The sequence below is a fragment of the Copadichromis virginalis genome, linkage group LG2 (assembly GCF_057382275.1).
Source record: "Copadichromis virginalis isolate Kocher_CV1m ecotype Utaka linkage group LG2, C_Virginalis_male_GT1.1, whole genome shotgun sequence".
NCBI lineage: Eukaryota > Metazoa > Chordata > Actinopteri > Cichliformes > Cichlidae > Copadichromis > Copadichromis virginalis.
Window position 1 is genome coordinate 10,171,272 of NC_140619.1, and position 21,317 is coordinate 10,192,588.

At 40.4% G+C, this 21,317-nt stretch overlaps 2 protein-coding genes and 2 long non-coding RNA genes across 4 annotated transcripts; 1 reads left to right on the forward strand and 3 right to left on the reverse strand.

Moving 5' to 3' along the window:
- On the reverse strand, positions 1-2,992 carry LOC146716994 (uncharacterized). Its single transcript, XR_014922578.1, has 2 exons — positions 802-2,992; positions 1-708 (listed from the first exon to the last, which is right to left on the reverse strand). It is a non-coding gene; the product is annotated as an uncharacterized LOC146716994 (long non-coding RNA).
- Positions 2,993-4,082: 1,090 nt separating this feature from the next.
- LOC146716995 (uncharacterized) lies at positions 4,083-4,505 on the forward strand. Its single transcript, XR_014922577.1, has 2 exons — positions 4,083-4,141; positions 4,235-4,505. It is a non-coding gene; the product is annotated as an uncharacterized LOC146716995 (long non-coding RNA).
- An 8,469-nt stretch (positions 4,506-12,974) lies between these two features.
- On the reverse strand, positions 12,975-14,445 carry LOC146716996 (TBC1 domain family member 2A-like). The gene is made up of 3 exons (XM_085435598.1): positions 14,252-14,445; positions 13,506-13,627; positions 12,975-13,176 (listed from the first exon to the last, which is right to left on the reverse strand). Exons 1-3 carry the CDS (start codon positions 14,408-14,410, stop codon positions 12,975-12,977), a joined length of 483 nt encoding a protein of 160 aa, XP_085291724.1. The 5' UTR covers positions 14,411-14,445.
- A 41-nt stretch (positions 14,446-14,486) lies between these two features.
- On the reverse strand, positions 14,487-20,758 carry LOC146716997 (uncharacterized). The gene is made up of 4 exons (XM_085434969.1): positions 18,505-20,758; positions 15,034-15,234; positions 14,731-14,923; positions 14,487-14,674 (listed from the first exon to the last, which is right to left on the reverse strand). Exons 1-4 carry the CDS (start codon positions 20,656-20,658, stop codon positions 14,487-14,489), a joined length of 2,736 nt encoding a protein of 911 aa, XP_085291095.1. The 5' UTR covers positions 20,659-20,758.
- Positions 20,759-21,317: the final 559 nt, after the last annotated feature.

Here is a 21,317-nt window from a genome sequence, read left to right on the forward strand (position 1 = left end):
TTACTTTCTTTATCAAACGTGTACACGGGTGAGCTGCTAAGAACAACTCACACCATGCACAGTGGCTTGGTAATTTTTATAGGCACAGAGCACAGAGACAGTGAGAACAGGATAACAAATAATAAACAGATAAAATAAAACAACTCCATATATGGTGCTAGTCTCGTCAGCAGAGAGCTAGGGAAGATAAAACAATCTAAAACAATATGTCCCAGAAACAAGATGTGTTTGCTGGGAAAGTCTAAAAAGATAATTCTAAACTAATCTAACCATAGGCAAAGGGCAGACAAAAGGCATCTTTGTACATTTAAAAGAAGGTAAAGAAACATAGAATCATTTTTCCTGTAACATTCCCTCCTGTTTTAACTTATTTTAAATGTATACAACAATTGTCTGTGAAGGTTATTTATTAAGCATCTTTAGCAATTTTTTAATTTTCAAAATGTCAGCATAGCAGAAATGGAAGTCATTTGGTCTAAAGAATAAAACAAAAGAAAATAATAAAAAGAAAAACATAGTAAATGAAAATCATAGTGGAATAAACAAGAAAAAATAATAAAACTAAAACTACAAAAAATAAAAGGATGAAAACTAAAATGAAAACTTTGTATTTAAAAATGATGAAAACCTAATATGTAAAATGAAAACTTCAAAAAATACAAGGATGAAAACCTTATATTTAAAATGATGCAAACCTTAAATTGAAAACTTTATATGTAAAATGATGAAAACTTCATATTTAAAATGAAAACTTTAAAAAAAAAAAAAAGGATGAGAACTTCAAAAATAAAAGGATGAAACCTTTATATTTAAAATGAAAAACTTTATGTTTAAAACTGAAAACTTCAAAAAATAAAGGGATGAAAACCTGCATAACCTACTAATGTTTTAATCAGTGCGTGATCACTTGACAAGTCATTTTTAATCACCACGTCATTCATTAGCAGTTATTACAAGTTCTCCTCTAACAGAATTGCAACGGGATGCTGTTCTTCTTGAGGCACGGCAACATAAACAGTCATTGTAGTTGTTATCATCTTTGAAATCATTACTCTTAGACATGGCGGTGTAGCTGCTCCATATGTGTGGTCAGTGACATATTTTTGCAGAATGGACAAATTCTGCAAAGCTTCATAAATGTCTCCTCCAGTTTCGTATCCATCAGGGATAAAAGTGCAACATGTTTCCCCGATCAGCTTGCAAACTCCTCCTTGTGATGCTGTTAGCAGGTCTAGTGTCAGTCTGTTCTGCAGCACCATCGTTCTGATGGCCTGCTGTTCTCCTGCTAAGGCGGTTCCCAGGGTCTTAGTCAAGTTGATGTGTCGTAGCAGAGCATATCGGTTGATTTCCACATGATCCCGCACCTCGGCAACTCCAATGCCGGGGATCAAGCTCTGTAAGAATTTCACTCCTCCTCAGATGCGAAACTCTGGTTCCTTTACTGCTTGGTGCCGTCCGTGCACATCCTGTCTGGTAATGAGTCTTTGTTTGTAGTATCATTCGGTAGCTGTAGTTGGAGCGACAGTTGAGGCTCATCAGTGTCGCGTTACTGGCACAGGTTTCGTTGAGTGAACAGTCCATACACTTCCTCTCGTTCCTCGGTGGGCAGAAAGTGTATATGTATTTGCATAGCAGTCAGTTTTATTATTCAAGTAAGCTGTAGTGTTCATAAACTGCCACCAGAAATTAGTGGCATAGCCATGGGGAAACTTGGTGTACTTTCCTTTGTCATACAGTGTCTGCCTTTTCTCCATATAGCGTGACTTATTGTCCCTCACGGAAGCAAAGATGAGGAGCCCAGCCATGGTCAGGGCCGCTGCAGTTATTAAGAGCCACCACCTCATGACGACGGGACACACCCTCCTGTCGCGAGTAGACCCCCCGGCCAGGAAAGCTGACCCCTCCACCGGGCGAGATCACAACAAGTGGGCAAGCCTGCCGTCAGCTGTGTTTAGATGGCTTCACTTACTGGCTCTGATGGATGCAAGATGGTCGTTCCGCTATTTTGCAAGCTCCAGTTTTTCCTTTGGAGCACTTTGATCAGAACCCAGTCACCGGGCTGTGATCGGCAAGACACTTGATAGACATCATTACATTCTTCGTCATTTACAATCATCTCTTTATTTTCCTACAACTTAGACATACATTTTGCTACTGAAATTGTATCTGCCTTTTTCACTGGGTAGATTTCTGGCCACTTTGAGAATACATCTATAACCACTAGGGCGTATTTTTACCCTTGGCATTCATTTAGCTCAATAAGGTCCATATGGATTGTGTGGTCTCAGGTTTCCCTGAGCATTATATTTTTGACACGTCATGCACGTTCTGACAAATTGTTTTGCTGAGGTTTCAAAATTTACAGTGTAGAATTTACAGTTTAGAAATGAGAGTTGACAATACTGGTCAGTCCCCCCGTTGACAAATGCGTACAGCCATGAGTCACTAATGCCGCCATTTTGTGGAGGAGTTTTTTGGCAACACTGGCTTGCCATAACACATCATTAAGTCGTTTGTCAGAACTGCACCGTGTTTTAGCCATTTTGCCTGCTCTGCTGTGCTTGCTGCTTTTGTTCATTTTTCAACACATCCAGTGGAATCTGATGTGTGTTCACTGCCATCAATGTGATGTTTGTCTTTTGTGCCGCCTATTTTGCTGCTCTGTCAGCAAAATTGTTGCCTGTAGTAATGAAAGAGTCAGTAGGCGTTGTAAGAGGTTGGCATGCTGGTTTGCCAGTTGGTGTAATCATTCCTCTGTTATGCCAAATTTTTTGCAAAATGATGCACAGCAGAGAAAACATACTGGCTGTCTGTATGTATGTTTATTAGTTTGTCTTTGTGTATTTAGCTTTCGCGTATCACAGCTATCAGCTCAGCGCTCTGTGCAGGACATGAAGAAGAAAGTGGTTTTGCTTCTATTATTTTACTATCTGTGGTTACTGCGTAACCTACACAGTTTCGGCCTGTGCTGTAAGGTCAAATGCGGTTCTCCTAGCTTCCACACTTGCTGATCATAAGGTGGATCTGGGCCTGGAGTTTGTTTAAATCTCAGAATGTTGTGATACTCGGTCGGTTTCTGGCACTCAGGTGTAATACCAGAAAAGAATGGCATGACTGCTATCTTAAGTTTTGTCAGAGCGTCTCTACCTAGCAAATTTACTGGACACGACGGGTCATATATGCATTTAATAAAGCACCTGCGGCCACTTGCTGTGTGTACTAGTTCTAAAAGGGCAGTTAATTGTTGTACAGTTGTGTGGCCTGAAGCTGACTTTACAACTAATTTGTCCTCTACTCCTACAATCTCGTGGGAAGTGACCTTCCTCTCCACGGTACTAGCAGGCGTTGTCTCTATGTTATCTGCTGTTTCTGCGTGGCTGTCTGCAGCCTTGGTGTTTGTGACTTTGCTCGCCTCTCTGTTCCTGATAGCCACCTGCGGATTAGTGTTTTAGTCTATTGTCAACAGTCAGCCTTATTTTGAAGTTACAGAAAGCTTCTTCTTTTTTGTTTGTCTTGGTTTGGGAGAATAGATGCAACACTACATTTTCACTTAAGGCAGTTTTGAATAATTTCTAGTTTTTCAAACAATTCATGGATCTCACACATTTCAAACTTTCAAGTTAGGGTTGTTTCCCATTTATACACATATATATATATATATATTTAACTTTGCATTGCTCACAGCTCATAGCTCACAGCTCTAAACCTAGGCATTTTTCAATCATATGCCTAATCACTATGTGTCACTGTGATTCTCAAGTATTGTCACAAGTTCGTTTAAATTCGTTTCCAAAACCAACAAAATAATCAAACAAAAACAAAAAACATAAACGTGTCAGGACACAAAAGAAAAAGAAAAATGCTGCCACCCGAACAAGGCAGAAGTCTGCATATGTTGGCTTTTAATAGCATGCAGCTTGTAACATGGTAGACTAATGTGCCTGTGTTAATTCAGCTCCATATTATTGTGTGAAGTTGCACTGGGTTGGGAGTGGTTTTGTGTGTGTCACATTTTTGGTGAGCCAATGGCTGGAATGGGGTTGGACTAATTAGAGGCAGGTGTACTTGATTGCACTGACACACTGGTCTACTTATAGCCCACACTACAAACACTGCTGTGTTGTTTTGTCTCTCTGTGCAGGTATGTAATGTGATGAAATCAGATATGTTTGGGATGGATGGGTTTTGCGCTATGAATTTTATATTAAGTGTGTCGTTTTGTCTCTCTGTGCAGTCCAGGGCCTATTATATGCCACAGCCTAAAGGCAGCAGAGTTGCAGAGGCTTGAGTGACCACTGACTATATGCTTGCAGGGTGGTGGGTCTCCAAGGACAACTTCTAACCCTGTTAAAGGCAACATGTGGGGTGCAACTTGGCCGTGTGGCATAGCTGTCTCTGGCCTTGGGACTGTGTGTTTTTATACAATTCATAAGTGGGACACTGGACTGTTTTATCTTTTATCTCTTGATATATTTTTCGTCAATAAATTATCTTTTAGAATTTTATTGACTGTCATCTTTTTGCCCATGACTGAGACGGTTGGTCAGACCTAGAGTCTTTCTTTGGGTGCGTTACAGCAGCTTCTGCTCTAAAAGAAAAAAAATAAATAAAAGAAAAGAAAATGTGGAACATGCTCATCAGCTTAGCAGTGTCTACATATTTAATTCAGCTTCTCAATCCTGTAGTTGTAGCTGTTGTCTACAGGGTTTTGCTTATTGGTTGTTATTATAGGTGTGCTCTATATCTCAGCAATGTGTCATTCTAGAATGATAAGTTTCAAGCTGGTCAAGTGCCTCTATGCACTTCATTAGTTTAGTTATTCTCTGTATTGTCTTCATCTCACATGTCATTACACTGAGTTTCAGCAAACCTTAAGCTTGATGCAGACTACTGCTTAACAATTATCCACCTTACATCATAACCGATTAAGGTGCCTCTTCATATTAATATTATGTCATTGTTAATATTATCCTCTTTGTCTTATATAACAGCAATAGCATATTATAATATTTTATCAGTGTGTACCATTATACTACTACTGAGCCAATTTGTTAGTTAGGATCATCTTATTCAGCAAACAGATAATTTAGAACTCATCCAATCTGCGGTCACATTTGTTCTCTCTGTTGCATGGCGGACCAGACAGGTCTATTATAATATATTATTTATATTTTATTTTGTATCCATCAAAGGCTTCAGATGACCTGCAGAATCATCCTTTTCCCAAGGTGGAGACAGTTACCTTTTCACACACTGTCCTTGGCTGAACAGTGACACAGCCTTAATATACCTTATTTATTTTATTAAAATATTTTCGTGTGAATTATTTGCTTTATATTCATTTTATACATGCTGGGCATGGTCATCATGCCAACTGTGTTTCATTGTTAATATCACTTTACAGGTTGCTATCCTTGCTATTATTAATTTCAAATACTCTAAAGATAATTTCTACTGTAATTTTCCCTTCATCTTTATTTCGTACTTTTTATATTTATATCTACTCAGTGGGGTCTGTTTTCAACCCTTTTAAACTACTTCAAACTACTTTGATCTCTAGTTTTCACTTAATAAGGGATTATTATGTTCTTCCTGATATGGGTGGTGCTGCAGATGCGGCTGCAGGAATGAGTGATGGTTTACTAAAAGGATTGTGGGCACTGCACAGTGTCTCGTCTTCTGGTTTTACTAAACTGGCAGTTGAGTTCTATTCTTCTGACTGTTTATATTTTGTTTTCTTAAATCTCTCAGTTTACAGACACTGTTTTTGTCCGGCGTCTGGACTTTTCTTTTCTCACCACTGCTCGTCAGCAGGAGTGAGTTTTAATTTCACTTGCTTGATTACCCATCTTATTTATGTATTTACTTATTTTTGTTTAAGTAATATATACACAATACAGCTGCTATCACCTTCGCTGGTATTAGAGACGAGAGTGGTTGTTCACACGCCCTTCTACTTTCGGACTATTTCCAAAAGCGGTGTGAACTTTACGAGACGGAACTCGACCGTTCTCTCAACTCACCAGCACGTCAGTGAATAGCAGTAAAAGAAAAACACAGTAGGAGCAGCTCAGTCTCTTATTGGACCGTGAAAATTCAGCTTGCTCCGTTAATTAAAACAATACACACACACATTCACATTCACACCTATTTGCGCGATCGGAACCCTTATCATAAGGGGAGCTGCCAGTCTTTCTGTAGACGAGCTACTTATTCCCTAGACCCTGTCTAGACCCAGCTGGGGGAGCTACCCAGAGCTCCAAACCTAACCCACAGAGGTGGGGAGCTTCCAGTCGCGACGAGCTACTTTCGCTATTTTAAATTCCCTGAATTTAAAATACGCTTTTACGCAAGATTGTGTCAGTGTGTCTGTATCTACCTGGTCGGTGTCGCCGGGTCTGGTCCACCTCGATCGGGCCCCACCACCGTGGGTCGCTTTCTAAAACGTTGGCCAAGACTCGAATTTAACGCCCTTGGTCTTTGACCACACACCTAGTGTGTGGGCTGTCGACAGACGAACAACGTGGACTGGTCACGGAGATGGGACACGATGGAGGCGCTCCGGCTGTCGAAGGACCAAGAAATGTTGGGGGAAAACTCTGTAAAAAACCCAGGAGAAATAAAGACACAATGAGACAAAGTTACTTTCTTTATCAAACGTGTACACGGGTGAGCTGCTAAGAACAACTCACACCATGCACAGTGGCTTGGTAATTTTTATAGGCACAGAGCACAGAGACAGTGAGAACAGGATAACAAATAATAAACAGATAAAATAAAACAACTCCATATATGGTGCTAGTCTCGTCAGCAGAGAGCTAGGGAAGATAAAACAATCTAAAACAATATGTCCCAGAAACAAGATGTGTTTCCTGGGAAAGTCTAAAAAGATAATTCTAAACTAATCTAACCATAGGCAAAGGGCAGACAAAAGGCATCTTTGTACATTTAAAAGAAGGTAAAGAAACATAGAATCATTTTTCCTGTAACAGGTAACATTGTAAACAGAATGTTACCATTTAACATAATGTAAAATGGTAACATTGTAAACAGAATGTTGCCATTTAACATTATGTTAAATATAACTAACGGATTTACTTTACCAAATGGACCATCCCGGCCTTGCCGTATTGGTCTATTTGATTCACCTTTGTTTTTATTGTTTATTTTATTTTCACTTGCTACACATAGGACAGACATGACTGGGGGAAAGAAAGGGGAGAAAGAAAGAGGGAAAGAAAAACAGCAGGGAAGAGGAATGGTGATAAAGGGCAAAAAACAAAAACCAACAAAACAAACAGACAAAAAATATATATATCAGTCACTTCAACTGAAAGAAGTCCAGACGCTTTTCTTTCCAAGCTCCTTTGACTGACTGTTAGGACAACTTATTTATTGCAAGCATGCAGTACAAGAATAACTCGATGTTTCTGACTTTGCATTACGAATTGTTTACCCACTGACAAACATTTCAAATGAAATGAAATTAAAAAACAATTTGTGGTAACCTGATTTTAATTCAAAAAGAATCATTAACAACACTTCTTGTAATGGTGTCAAAATCAGCCCAACTTTTATTTTCAAATGCAAAAAGTAAAAGAAAATGAGCCAACATACTGGACACATATAATTGTCAATATAATTGTTTATAAACAATTATACTGTCATCATTGTTACAGATATGGAAACTTTATTAACAATTTGTCCAAGTAAAAAAATGCCCTGCTAATTGTTGGGGTTTTCTCTCCTCTAGCCCTTTCCTTTAAGCTCTTCTTTACATCCCCCCACCCCCACCTTTTCTTTTTTCTTAATAATATAACAATAAAAACAATTGGCTGCATTTTAAATGTGTCAGATCAATGTCTTTATTCAAGAATACAAGAAATGGTAATAGCTGCATGTGTGTTTGTGTGTGTGCATAATATGCATACTTTACTTGTTGGATCCAAATCCCACAAGGAATAAAATAAAACAAGAAGACAAATTATCCTTTCAAAAAAACAGAGATTGTGGATGCGTCTGGCTTTCATAACTGGATGCAGGATAATACTTAGGCACTGGAAGTCATCCAGCCCCTGTTCTCTCAGGGAATGGACTGAACAAATGTCTAAGATGGCATCATATGAACGGGTTATGTACAGAATTAAGGGGAGAGAAGACATTTTTGAGCAGGTCTGGGGTCCTTTTTTGGTGTACATCGACAATGTCTCCTAGATATTATGATAAATGTTCTTTGGGGGGGGTTTCATGTGTCATTGGTATTTTTGTTGTTGTCTTTTTTTTTTTTTTTTTTTTTTTTACTTTGAAAGTCAGTAGAGGGAAGAAATTGTCTTAATGTCATCAGTGGTCAAGGTTATGTTTTGTTTTTAGGCACCTGGGTGTTTTGCCCCCATTACTTTTGTTTTTGCTGATGTTTCCCAGGAGGCGGTATATCATTTTGTTTCTCCTGGGTTTTCTTTTTTTTTTTTTTTTTTTTGTTTGTTTGTTTGTCTGTTTGTCTTAGTTACTGTTAGTCCTTATTTGTTGGTTGTTGTTAAGAAACGGACAGAGAACTGACAGTATGATTATTCCAGTTGTATATTTGTTAACGTTTCTGTCCATCCAAAATATGAATAAAAAAAAAACAAAAAAACAAAACAAGAAGACAAACAAAAACAAAACAAAAATATATTTCTCTCCCTTCCCAGGTCAGGTTCACAAAAGCATTGCAGCTCTTTATTCCTCTTGTACAGCTCCAGAGTCTGTCAGCCAAAAAGAAACTACTGAGGTTCCAACACCCAGTGTTTCTGTAAACACAGATGAAAATGAACAGTCATCCACATCTAAAAGATTTGTAGATTCGAGGGACCGGTATAATACATCTAGTACATCTTTGTTTAAACCTCAGAACACAAAAAGGGAACAAACCATTGTATACAGATTTAAAAGTGCACAAAGCAACGAACAGTCACCCTCTGAAACAGCTGAGGTTATCACAACCATTGTTTCTGTAAATACACAGGAACAGTCACCCACCTCAAAAAGATTAGTATATTCAAGGGACCAGTGTATCTACTCTGGTCAAAAGAATCCATGCTTCGTACTGATGTCCACAATTCTTTTTTATTCCTCTCACAATCATGGAGCACCGTGAAAACTAGAAACGAGTAAAATAATATCAATAGCACATATGACATCCATCTCAGCCACTTATTTCTTTTCACAAGGTGCACAAGTGCTTAACAAATAACAGCATAATGTTTTTACCGTGTACGCCTTGTAAAACCAGTAGTAGAAAAGTTGTAGATTCGTGCTCTTGTGGGGGAGACGTATGTTATCCACCACCTCGATAGCTAGCCGAGAGTTCGAGGGTCACTAGAGCCGCCGAGAACGCATGAACTACTTACGGTAGGACGCTTTGCCAAAGTAAGACGTTTTGTCAGAACACCGAGTCCTCAGGAGGATGCAGCCCATGAATTTGGACACGATCTCAGATGCACTTCTGGTGTTGTCATGGCAACCCACACAAACATTTCAGCGTCAGCTACAATGAGGCGGAGCCCTTACTGAAACACTGAGCTCAGGTAGAGTGAAAGACAACATTTTTCCGCATCCAAAACAGCAGCGCTGTTCCTGTGACCTCTAGTAAAGCCTCTACTTGGGAAAAGGGAGTCTTTCATCAAAGCATCCTGCAGAAGTTGAATAAAAATATGCAAATGTTTAAATGATGCAACTTAATGAAGGCTGACAGCAGTTGTACTATTTTACATTGCAGCGAACAGGGGTGACCATTATTTTCAACGTTTTTCCAGCATTTTTCACATTGAAAGTGAAATAATATAAATAATGTCTCAATTAAATTGCGTTAATATTTAAAAATACAAAAACTACAGCTTTGTTCACAAGCCAATAAAAATGTACTTGGGCCAGTGGTAAATGAAAATAACACTTATTCAGCACCTGGTTGTTGCGGCTGCATCAGGACACCAGATGTTCAGCCTCCATCCTGTAGGCAGACTTATCCCCGTCTGAGAGGAGTCCAATAATGGTGGTGTCATCTGCAAGCTTAATTAATTTGACAGACTGGTGGTTGGAGGTGCGGCAGTTGGTGTACAGGGAGAAGGGCATAGAAGAAAGAACACAGCCCTGAGGGGAGCTCGTGCTGATGGTCCGGGAGTCCAAGACATTCTTCCCCAGCCTCACTGGTTGCTTCCTGTCCGTCAGGAAGTCAGTGATCCACCGGCAGATGGGATCAGGCACATTCATCTGGGAAAGCAATCCTTGAAGAAGGTCTGAAAGGATGGTGTTGAAGGTAGAGCTGAAGTCCACAAACAGGATCCTAGCATAGATTCTGCAGGACAAAGTGTAGGGCCATGTTGATGGCATCGTCTACAGACCTGTTGGCTCTGTATGCAAACTGCAGGGGGTCCAGGAGGGGGGCCGTGAGGGTCTTAAGATAGGAGAGAACCAGGCGCTCAAAAGACTTCCTGACCAGATGTCAGAGCCACAGGTCTGTAGTCTTTTCGTCCAGTGATCTTTGGCTTCTTGAAAGCTATATATGATATAAAAATTATATAAAAACTGTTAATCAGCAAAAGAAATGATATCATAGTTCTTATAAAGAAAGCCTCTATCAATCAAACACCAGCAGTGTAGCAATGTTGTTCACTTACACTGTATATAAAACACTGATTTTGGCTACATCCAGTTTTTACTGTATTATAAACATTTTTTACCATGAAGAGTAAAGTGTTTGGCATTTTTGTCATTGTTATTGAGCTCAGAGATCAGGCCCAGCCCAGTATCTACCTGGTTATGAGCAAGGAGCTGGAGGTGATAACTCAACAATAACCAGGCCATGCATGCATGGATGGATGCATGGATGGATCAGTTTGTAGGCTGTGTGTGGTCAGCAGCAGGCTGCTGGGTGTGGACCAAGAGGGAAAGCCCAGCATGTGAAACCCATCAGCAGAAGGCCAGAACAAAGGTGCACAGACAAACGCAGCCCAGACACTCAGGCAGGACGAGTAAAATAAATGGCAGCAAACACAGTATGATGTGGTAAAATGTGCTTTCTTTCACAAACAGATAGCACAAACAAGAATCACAAGAATCTCCTTTGTGGTTCTTGTTTTTCTTTTGAGTACATTAATAAAAAGTTGAAATAAAGTGGCAATAAAATTCATGCACTGAAGACCACACGAAACCCTAATTCACCCTACTACCTGTTGCCTTCACATTCCATTTGCATCCCTTGTCCACAGAATCAAAAATGACCCTTCTTCACTAAAGATCGAACATAAAGCAATTGCATTTTAAATGGAAGCCCATTTTGCATTAAGAAACACTATCAGCAATCAGAAATTGTGTATATCAGAGTTCTCTGTTTTTACTGTCCTGAAAACTGCATTCATTCAGTGGATGCGGTTAGGTTCAAAACAACGTAATATAAGAGGGCAACCAATTCAATCTAAGAGGGATCCAATTTTTATCCATTCATGTACCAGCTACTGGCTTTTTGCTGTTATGTTCTCATATCGCGTGAGAGTTTATTTGCCAGGTGTCAGAAGTCTAATAATGAATAAAGTTCAGGATATGCTTAAAAACTCACCTCAGTATAGCCGTCATCAGAAGGAAGTGCGCTTCACTGACTCATCAACTTGTCTCAGGCTTTCCACAAAGTTTCACAGTTGACCTTAAAGTAAGATGCTGCAAGCTTACCTTGCAGTGTATTACTTTTCAAGGTCTAAAGACCTTAAAGTGCGCTATAGATTGAAGTGATTTGAACTGACAACAGGGCTAATTCAGCACTTCAAGTTAACATCAATAAAAGTTTTTAAATTTATTCTGATTTCCGTTTGTTTTCATTGCCTGTGCTATCTGTTATTTAGTTCAAATTGTGGGTAGATAATGCTGTGCTGTCATGTGACCTGTTCTCTCATGTGTGCCTTTCTCTTGTTTTGTATGTATTTCTCGTTTGTTATTTATTCCTATTTTATTCCTGCAATTGGTATGGAATTCATTTTTTTTTTAAAAATGATCAGTGTTTTGAAATTAGATGTGATGAAGATGTGACCTTAATTTACAAAATCAACATCATGTTGGATTCAATGAGACATGAAACTAGTGCATGAAACAGGTCTCAGTAAATGTTCTCATAGACTGCAATACACTGCCCCCTGCTGGTCATTATAAAGTCTGCAGATGTCATTTGACATGAATGTCATATTTGTGAAACAAAATAAAGGACTCTGTAAAATAAATGAAAATCAAATATTTATATACAGAATATTTATGTACAAATGCTGAAAAAGACATTTGAACAAGATGCACACCCAGTAAAATTTAAAAAAAAAAGAAAAGTCAGTTTTATCATGTGACTATCATGCTGTCATTTCTGCACAATGCACTTTACACCAGATCAAAATAAAACACTGTGAGGTCGTTCTAACCGGAAGCCCAGAGAGCTTCGACAATGCAGCACAATGCCCTGAAGCATCAGCATCAAAATATACTTCAAGTACCAAAAAGTACTCATTGTGCAGAATGCCCTATTTTTGAATAGCTGGACATTTAATTACTTTATCACCAGCTGTGACTACAGCTGATAATCAACCATGTTTCATAGGGATGTGACTACATTTAGAAATGTCACGCATTTTTAGGTATAAAGCAAAAGATGCAATGAAATAAATAAGCTATCACATATTAATCCAAATGAATTCACTGAAATACATCTGCACATTTCTGCAGCCTGACTTATTACACACGTGAACACAGTACACATTTGTTTACTGCAAGCTTGTTTCAGAGATGTGATGCAGTTAAATCTGTATGCGTCTGTTTCCTTGTAGTGTTAGTAGAGATGGTGAACCTGACACAATCCTGTGTTTGGTGTGAAGGAAACCAGTTAACAGCCGGTTTAGTAAAATTCTCTTGAACTCATGGAAAACTCATCGTCGTCTCGAAGTGAGCAGCTGAAGCGTCCCGTGTGATCAGAGGTCCTCGTCGTCCTCGCTCACCATGACGTCGAGCTCTTTGTCTTTCCGTACGACGCTCTCGGTGATGAACTCCTTGTGCTGCTCCTCCAGCTCACGCAGCTCCGCCTGCAGGCGCTCCAGGTGGAGCACTCGCCGGTTCCTCAGCAGCCGGCTGGGGAATGGGTTCATGTCGTTGAAGGCGATGCTGGTCAGCTTCCTGCATGGACACACGCAGGTGGAAAGGACTCGATCACCAACACAGAGGAACTGGAAACTGATCAGCTTGAGTGTTTCTGTTTTATGCTGCTTGATACTTCAGGTACTGCAGTTTGAGCAGGAAATACTGGACTGACTGGACCACATGTATCCGAGAGCTGCAGATACTTAAAAATCTTTAAATCGTTGTTACTGTGATCAGGGAAATTTAAACTTCTCACAAAATTTCAGTAAAAAGGGTTTGAAGCTCAAAGATTCAACAGCTACATCCGCTACACTTCTGAGAGTGTAACAGCTCGTAGATTAAGGCGGGTGGAGGCGAGTGCGTACCTGGCATTGGAGACGGTCTTTGTGAAGAAGCGTAGGTACTGGTAGATCTCCACGCTGTCGTGAATCTTCAGGATGTCGTCCTCTTTGTATTTGAACAGAGCCAGAGTGTATCTGAAGATCACCTGCAGCACAGACACGCATTTCATAACAGGACACTCACGCCACACAATTAATTGGAAACTTTGAGGAGGTGAGTCATAAAATTACTCTTTCAGTTGTGGTGCAGTTGGGCCCTTTACTCATTACAGCTCTGATCGATTTCCAATAAGCCACTTGGTTCCTCAGTTGCCAGATAATATTAACTTACTTGGTAGTTGAGCTTTAAGTTTAAATTAAACTTTTGGGTTGGATCTACGTGGCTGAAGCTGTTGTCAGCATTTATCCCTGTGTGGTATATATTTCTGTGTCTGAACTGTGATTTTATTTCCTGAGACAAACGATGTAAAAGCTGTGCTGCATTTGTCACATTGCAGAAACAAGCCCAAAGCCATTGTCCCGCTCATCGTCTGGATTTACGCTGCTTGTGGTAGACTGTGAGGTCGTTACTAGAATGATCTGCTTTCCCACTCCTATTTCATGTCACATGACAGTTCCCCATGCTTAGTAAACAATGTCTTATTACTCCTAAAATGTAAATAAAGACATCTAAAGGTGAAAACAAAATCATTTTTGTTTCCATGGACACTACTGTGGTGCATTGAAGTGTTGTCTGCATTTCTGTCATGGTGTGTTCGGGTGTATGGTACCTTGGTACCCTCATACAGGAAGGCGTCCCACAGAGGCATCAGGATGTCGCTGGGCAGACTCTCCACAAAAACCACCAGGAACCAGTTGAAGGTGACCAGAGAGACGTCAATGTTGTGATCCTCAAAGTGAGATGCCAGGCGAGGAAGCTTCTCCGCCATGAAGTCCTTCAGCACGCGCTGGTCCGCCTGAGCACAAAGACTCACAGAGATCAGCCTCACTGATCACTAAAACAGATCACAGCAGGCAAGCAGGTGAGTGTGTCTGCTGACCTGAGAGGCCAACCAGATTCTTGGTGTAGTAGTCCTGAGGCATGATGGCTTCCACCACTGCCACCAGACAACCGAAGGCGTCTTCGTCACTTTGGAGGACCAACAGAGCGAGGGCCGCTAACCTGTGGACATTGATGGAAGGTGAGGTTCTGCCTGGAAGGCGGGTCCACATAAGAACTCAGATATAAAATTTATACTTTTGTTCTGACCTGTTGAGTACCTGGCAGTAGCCAATGGCAGGGTTATGCCCGGAGAAGGCCAGAAGGATGCGGCGGAGCTGCTGGAGGGCAGGGCTGGGCTGGACGGCGAGGAGAAGTGCTGATTGGTCGTCAGGGTTCGGTGAAGGTCCAGCTGGACCTGCCTGGAGGCAGGATTAGGAGCTGTCCGACTCTTCTCACACAGCTGGAAACAGAACAGGATTACTGAGTGCTCGCCAGCATTCCCAACAGGAAGAAGGAGGAGCCACCTGTGCTCAGGTGCGGATAAAGCACTCTCTCTCTCTACAGCTGTACCTGCTGATAGCGTTGCGTGTGGCACTCTTGGCTTGTCAAAGTTCTGGCTCGGACCAAACAGCGCCACACTCTCTGCCGATACTCCCGAGGGACGCCTTCACGCACCAGAATTTTGAGCTCAGGTGAGATGATGAAGTCATCGTCGGACCTGCCTGCAAGGTACTGAGCCCAGCGGCTCAGCAGGGGGTGCTCCAGACCCTCCTACAGAGACAATGATGTATGATATAAAAAGAGGATAACCATTATCTGTTAAGCATTATGTTACAATTTAACATAATGTAAAATTGTAACATTGTAAACATAATGTTACAATTTTACATTATGTTACAGTTTAACATAATGTAAAATTGTAACATTGTAAACATAATGTTACAATTTTACTTTATGTTAAACTGTAACATAATGTAAAATTGTAACATTGTAAACATAATGTTACAATTTTACATTATGTTACAGTTTAACATAAAGTAAAATTGTAACATAATGTAAAATTGTAACATTATGTTTACAATGTTACAATTTTACATTATGTTACAGTTTAACATCATATAAAATTGTAACTGTTAGCAGAGACGGGTCTTCCAGCGGAATCTGCATGAATATTGAAGATACTTATATTGTCTAGACGGAGGAATAATCACACGTGGGGCATCGGCTTTTCACCGGAACAACACTTAGTTTTTATTATTGAACTCTCGCGTGCACTCTGCAGCATAACAGGAAGCATCCTTTCAAAATAAAATCACAACAGATGACAACGAGGGCATACCTATTAACTAGCTCAACACCCCCACTTGCACTCACGTTGTCAGCTTTACATGCATTCCAAAAGAAACAGTTTTTCTTTACTATTTGTTTACACTCCAAACATATATTTCTCAAACTTCAATAACTTCCCCTTTGTTGCTGGCTTTGTCATAACATCGGCCACCATCAGACCTGTCGGACAATACTCCAATATCAAATTTCCAGCATTAACTGTTGATCTCACAAAATGATATTTGATATCGATATGCTTACACCTCTGTCTGTTAACAGGATTCTTTGCCAATGCAATAGTCCCTTGATTGTCCTCAAAAATCTTTGGCGGTCTCTTTTGATGCTCATACATGCTTTGCAACAGTTGTGTCAAGTACAAACATTCTTGTGTTGTTGCTGCCAAAGCTATGTACTCTGCTTCACAAGTTGACAAGGCAACAGTTGGCTGCTTCTTTGTTCGCCATGACACCAAAGTACCTCCTTCATTCAGGCTTACGCAGTAACCTGTAGTACTCCTCCTGTCAGTCACATCCGCAGCCCAGTCTGAGTCACTGTGACCTTGTACTCTCAAATCTTTGTCACTTTTCCTGTAGCACAATGTCTTGTCTTTTGATTGTTTCAGGTACCTTAGAACATGTTTCACAGTAGTCCAATGTTCCACAGCTGGTTCTTTGAAGTGCTGTGACAGCTTACTTACAACAAAACTCAAATCTGGTCGTGTGCAAGAGGTCAAGTAAATAAGGCTACCTACTGCCTCTCTGTACATTCTGACATTGTTCATTTTCTCAGCATCATCATTGTAGTTCAACCTTTGTTCACAAGGAGTTGATCTTGGTTTACAGTCTTGCATTTGAAATCTTTCCAGTATGTTTTCTACATATCTCTCTTGTAACATTTTTACACAATCTTGGGTTTGCTCAAAATCAATACCAAGAAAATGTTTGAGTTTCCCCATATCTTTCATTTTGAATCTTGCAGTTAGCATTTCCTTCACAGTTTTCAAAACCCTTTCATCACTGGCTGCAATAATAATATCATCAACCCATATGATCATGATCACTTTTTCTTTTCCTGTTTTCCTTGTGTAAACACAATGATCTACAGGACTCTGCATGAAACCGTTCTCTATCAAATAGTCATGTAATGTCCTGTTCCAGTTTCGGCCTGACTGTTTAAGCCCATAAAGTGACTTTTCCAGCTTGTAGACCAGTTTCTCATCTGTTTTTCCTTTTACTTCATAGCCTTCTGGCTGCTCAACATACACTTCAAAATCTATTGGTGCATGCAAGTATGCGGTTTTTACATCCATCTGATGCAAAATCAGGTTTTCTTGTATTGCACACTGCATCAATACTCTTATGCTTGTCAGGTTAGCAGTCGGAGAAAAAGTTTCATCATAGTCTATCCCAAAACACTGGTTGTAACCTTTAGCTACGTACCGTGCTTTATATTTTTCTGATCCATCACCACTGTTTTTCTTCACATATGCCCATCTACCCCCCACTGCTTTCTTTCCCTCAGGTAAGATTGTTAGGGTAAAGGTGTTGTTCTCTTTTAAGGATTGCATTTCTTCATCCATAGCTGCTTTCCACTCTCTAGAGTTGGGTGACCTTGCAGCTTCACTGAATGTCACGGGTGAGTTACTTATCAGTCTGTAACAGTAGTCTATGTTAGTCAGCACTTGATCATCAATGTCTTCTCCTGACTCATATTCATTTAGATAATCTGTGTAGTGGCAATTCCTTTACTTTTGAATGATCAAACGTCCCACAACTTAAAGTCCACAAGCCACTGCTGCACTGAGGTAATATTTCGTACGCAGGCAAAAGAAGTCCATTGTCCAAACCTTTTAGTTGAGAGTTTTGGTTTTGGTTTATTTATCCATTTGGCAAGCAATAACAAGATCCTTCCTACTGCTTCTCCTGCTCTGGTAAAAAACCATAGGCCCACCCCAATGCATGCTGGTCCTATACCAGTCTCTTTATTTATAGAAACAAAATGGCCCTACAGCTCTTACTGACTAATTTAACAAAATAACAACAAACAAAACAAATCATTTAAAACAAAATATTAACCAACAAATAAACCCCAAAATATAAATAAACTAACAAACTTTAACTAATTTCAAAATAATAAAAAATAAAGAACAAATAGCTCCAACACTCCGGCCCCTAATTGTGCATACTATCACAATTACTTTAAAGTCCCAAAAGGAGGAGCTATTCCCTTAAACAAATCCTTAATTTTCATTGATGATTTTCTTCACGATGAGGCTTCCAGTAGCAAAATAAGTTTTGTCACTGGCCTTTCCAAAACACTGGTCCTTGTTTGTAGTCTCACAGAACGCACCAAGCCTTTTGCATCCTGGTTTACATTTAAGACTTTCGCCATCATCCATGATCCTCTTGGAGCTGTAGCGTCTGCAATTAAAACAACATCTCCAGGTATAAGACATCTTTTAGTCCTCATCCATTTTTGTCTTTCTTGCATCAAAGGTAGGTACTCAGAAAGCCATCTCTTCCAGAACAACTCTGCCATGTACTGTACCTGTTTCCACCTTTTCCTGACATGCAAATCACTTGGATGAAACAGTCCTGGTGGAAAAACTGGTTTATTTTTCAGCAACAACAAGTGATTGGGTGTCAGTGCTTCAAGATCATTTGAGTCATCTGAAACTTTAGTAATGGGTCTGTCGTTCATTATAGCTTCAACCTCACAGAAGACTGTGTGGAGTCCTTCATCATCCAGAACTTGCTCCTTAAGAACTGAGGCTAAAATATTCTTTACTGAACGAATGAGACGCTCCCACACACCACCTTGGTGAGAGGCTGCTGGAATGTTGAAGTTCCATTTCATGCCATCCTGAACAAAAGCCTTTTGAATTTTGGCATGGTCCAGCTCAGTCAAACTTTCTTTCAACTCTCGATTCGCCCCAACAAAATTTGTAGCATTATCAGATCTGATGGTCGTAACTGGGCCTCGTCTACAGATGAACCTCCTCACAGCATTTATACAAGAGTCTGTATCAAGTGTACATGCAATCTCCAGATGTACTGCACGACTGGTGAAACAGGTAAAAAGAACTCCATACCTTTTAAGGAGACTTCGTCCTCTTTTAACACTTATAGGTCCAAAATAGTCCACTCCAACATTTGTGAATGGGGCTATGTCTGGCAGGACTCTCTCTTCAGGCAGATCCGCCATCTTTTGTTCAACAAACTTTCCTCTGTTGCGTCTACACGTGACACAACGAGAGATGATTTTCCTGGCAGCAGAATTTGCATTTAGTATCCAGAAATTTTGTCTTAGTTTTGACAGCATGTGTGCTCTTCCTGCATGTCCCAACCTTTGATGGATATGGCGTAAAATCAGTGTTGACACATGCATATCTTTTGTCAAAATTACAGGATGCTTTAATTCCATAGGCATGGCTGCTTTATTCAATCGGCCACCCACTCTGAGGATTCCTGCATCCAACACTGGATCAAGTTTGTAGAGCCAATTTCCCTTAGAGACTCCTTTGAGGCCATTGCGGATTAAAGCCATTTCAGTCGTAAATTTCTGTTGTTGTGCATATTGAAGAATAGCTTGTTCTGCCTTTGCCAAGTCTTCTGGAGTGAGATTTCCTTTCTTCAAAGTGGTCTTAAATCTTTCCATTCTTATCTCCACTTCTTTCTGACCTTCCGGATCATTCTTATTCAAACCTGCAGCAAGCAACTCTTTCCTCTTCTGTGCCAACAACACCAAGACCTCTTTCATCTTTAAAAGCCAGGCTACAGAGATTTTAAGTTTTGCCCAAGACGAGAAGTAGAGGATAAAATAGCTGGTAGGATTTTGTAATTCTCTCACAATGGCATTCATTGTCAGGTCCCTTTTGACCTCTGGGTCATCTGCAGAAATTACACTGTACTCCACATCCAGTTTAGGCCATTCCTTTTCTGACTCATAGAGAAATTCTGGCCCTTTTATCCATCTCCTACATTTGAGGAGATCCCCAGCTCTCATACCTCTGGATGCGTCATCTGCAGGATTCTCCTTAGAAGAAACGTATCTCCACTGATTCACATCTGTTGCTTCCCGAATAACAGCAATTCTGTTTGCAACAAAAGTATTGAATCTTCTGGTTTCATTGGAGATGTATTTCAGTACTGTTGTGCTATCAGTCCAAAAAACTGATTTTTCCAACCTGACTTGCAGCTCCTTTTGCAGAAGCCTGTCCATCCGAACTGCAGCCGTCAATTCCAACCTGGGAATTGTAGTTTGCTTGAGAGGAGCAACTCTAGCCTTTCCCAGGATAAAAGCAACATGCGTGACGTTATTCTTTTCCAACTTTAAATATGACACCGTTCCATACCCATCTTGACTTGCATCAGAAAAATGATGAAGTTGTGCCCTATCTGGTCTTCCAAAGCAATTTGGTTTAATGCAACGTTCCACTTTAAACTTTGAAATCAGCTGGAGATCCTCCAGCCAATCACGCCACCGCTGGGAAAGAGAGTGGGGAATAACTTCATCCCACTTCGAATTTTGTCGGCAAAGCTCTTGTAGCAACAGTTTAGCTGGCATACTGAAGGGAGACAAGATTCCCAAAGGATCATACAGTGAGCTGACCACAGACAAAATTCCCCTTCTGGTTGTTGGACGGTCCTGCAGGGAGGTTCTGAACTGGAACTTGTCTGTTGCTATGCACCACTGTAAACCCAGTGCTCTCTCAACTGGAAGTTGATCTGTGTCCAAATCCAGATCCTTAATTTCCTTTGCTCTTCTTTCCTCTGGGATTGACATGAGCACTGTGCGACTGTTGCTGATCCATTTTGAAAGCTTAAATCCTCCTTTAGCGCAGATATCTGTCAGCCTCTTCACCATGTGCACTGCCTCCTCTTCTGAAGCAACAGATTTCAAACAATCATCCACATAAAAGTTTCTTTTGACTGTATCAACCACTTCAGCTGGAAACTGTTGTGCATTATCATCTGCAGTTCTCTGTAGAGCATAATTTGCACAACTTGGCGAAGATACAGCTCCAAACAAATGCACTTTCATCCTGCATTCCTGTGCAGACCTTGAAGTGTTGCCATGTTGCCACCACAGGAAACGGAGAAAGTTGACATGTTTTTCTGAGACGTGCACTTGGTGAAACATGGAATCAATGTCCGCCATTAATGCAACAGGCTCTTGTCTAAATCTGATCAGAACCCCAACCAGCGAGTTTGTGAGATCAGGTCCCTGTAGAAGCTGACTGTTCAATGATGCTCCTTTATAAGTTGTTCCACAGTCAAACACAACTCTTAATTTGCCCTTTGTGGGATGATACACTCCATGATGAGGGATGTACCACACCTTTCCATCATCTTTGTGCAACTCATCTACAGGCACAAACTCGGCATATCCTCGTTCAAGCATGTTGTTTACACATTTAGTGTATTCATCCTTATAATGAGTATCCTTTTCGAATCTCCGTCTGAGACTCTGGAGACGCTGCTCCGCGACACAGAGGTTATTTGGCAAACTGGAACCTTCTCTCC

What these genes read in the sequence shown, in the direction of transcription:
- LOC146716996 (XM_085435598.1), bottom strand. Translation starts at nt 14,410, where the DNA reads ATGGCGGAGAAGCTTCCTCGCCTGGCATCTCACTTTGAGGATCACAAC. An exon ending in TCCTGTATGAGGGTACCAAG is followed by an intron (nt 13,628 to 14,251) that starts GTACCATACACC and finishes TCTGTGCTGCAG; the next exon opens with GTGATCTTCAGATACACTCT. An exon ending in AAGACCGTCTCCAATGCCAG is followed by an intron (nt 13,177 to 13,505) that starts GTACGCACTCGC and finishes GTGTCCATGCAG; the next exon opens with GAAGCTGACCAGCATCGCCT.
- LOC146716997 (XM_085434969.1), bottom strand. Translation starts at nt 20,658, where the DNA reads ATGGTGAAGAGGCTGACAGATATCTGCGCTAAAGGAGGATTTAAGCTT. An exon ending in ACACGCAACGCTATCAGCAG is followed by an intron (nt 14,924 to 15,033) that starts GTACAGCTGTAG and finishes TTCTGTTTCCAG; the next exon opens with CTGTGTGAGAAGAGTCGGAC. An exon ending in TACTGCCAGGTACTCAACAG is followed by an intron (nt 14,675 to 14,730) that starts GTCAGAACAAAA and finishes CCCGCCTTCCAG; the next exon opens with GCAGAACCTCACCTTCCATC.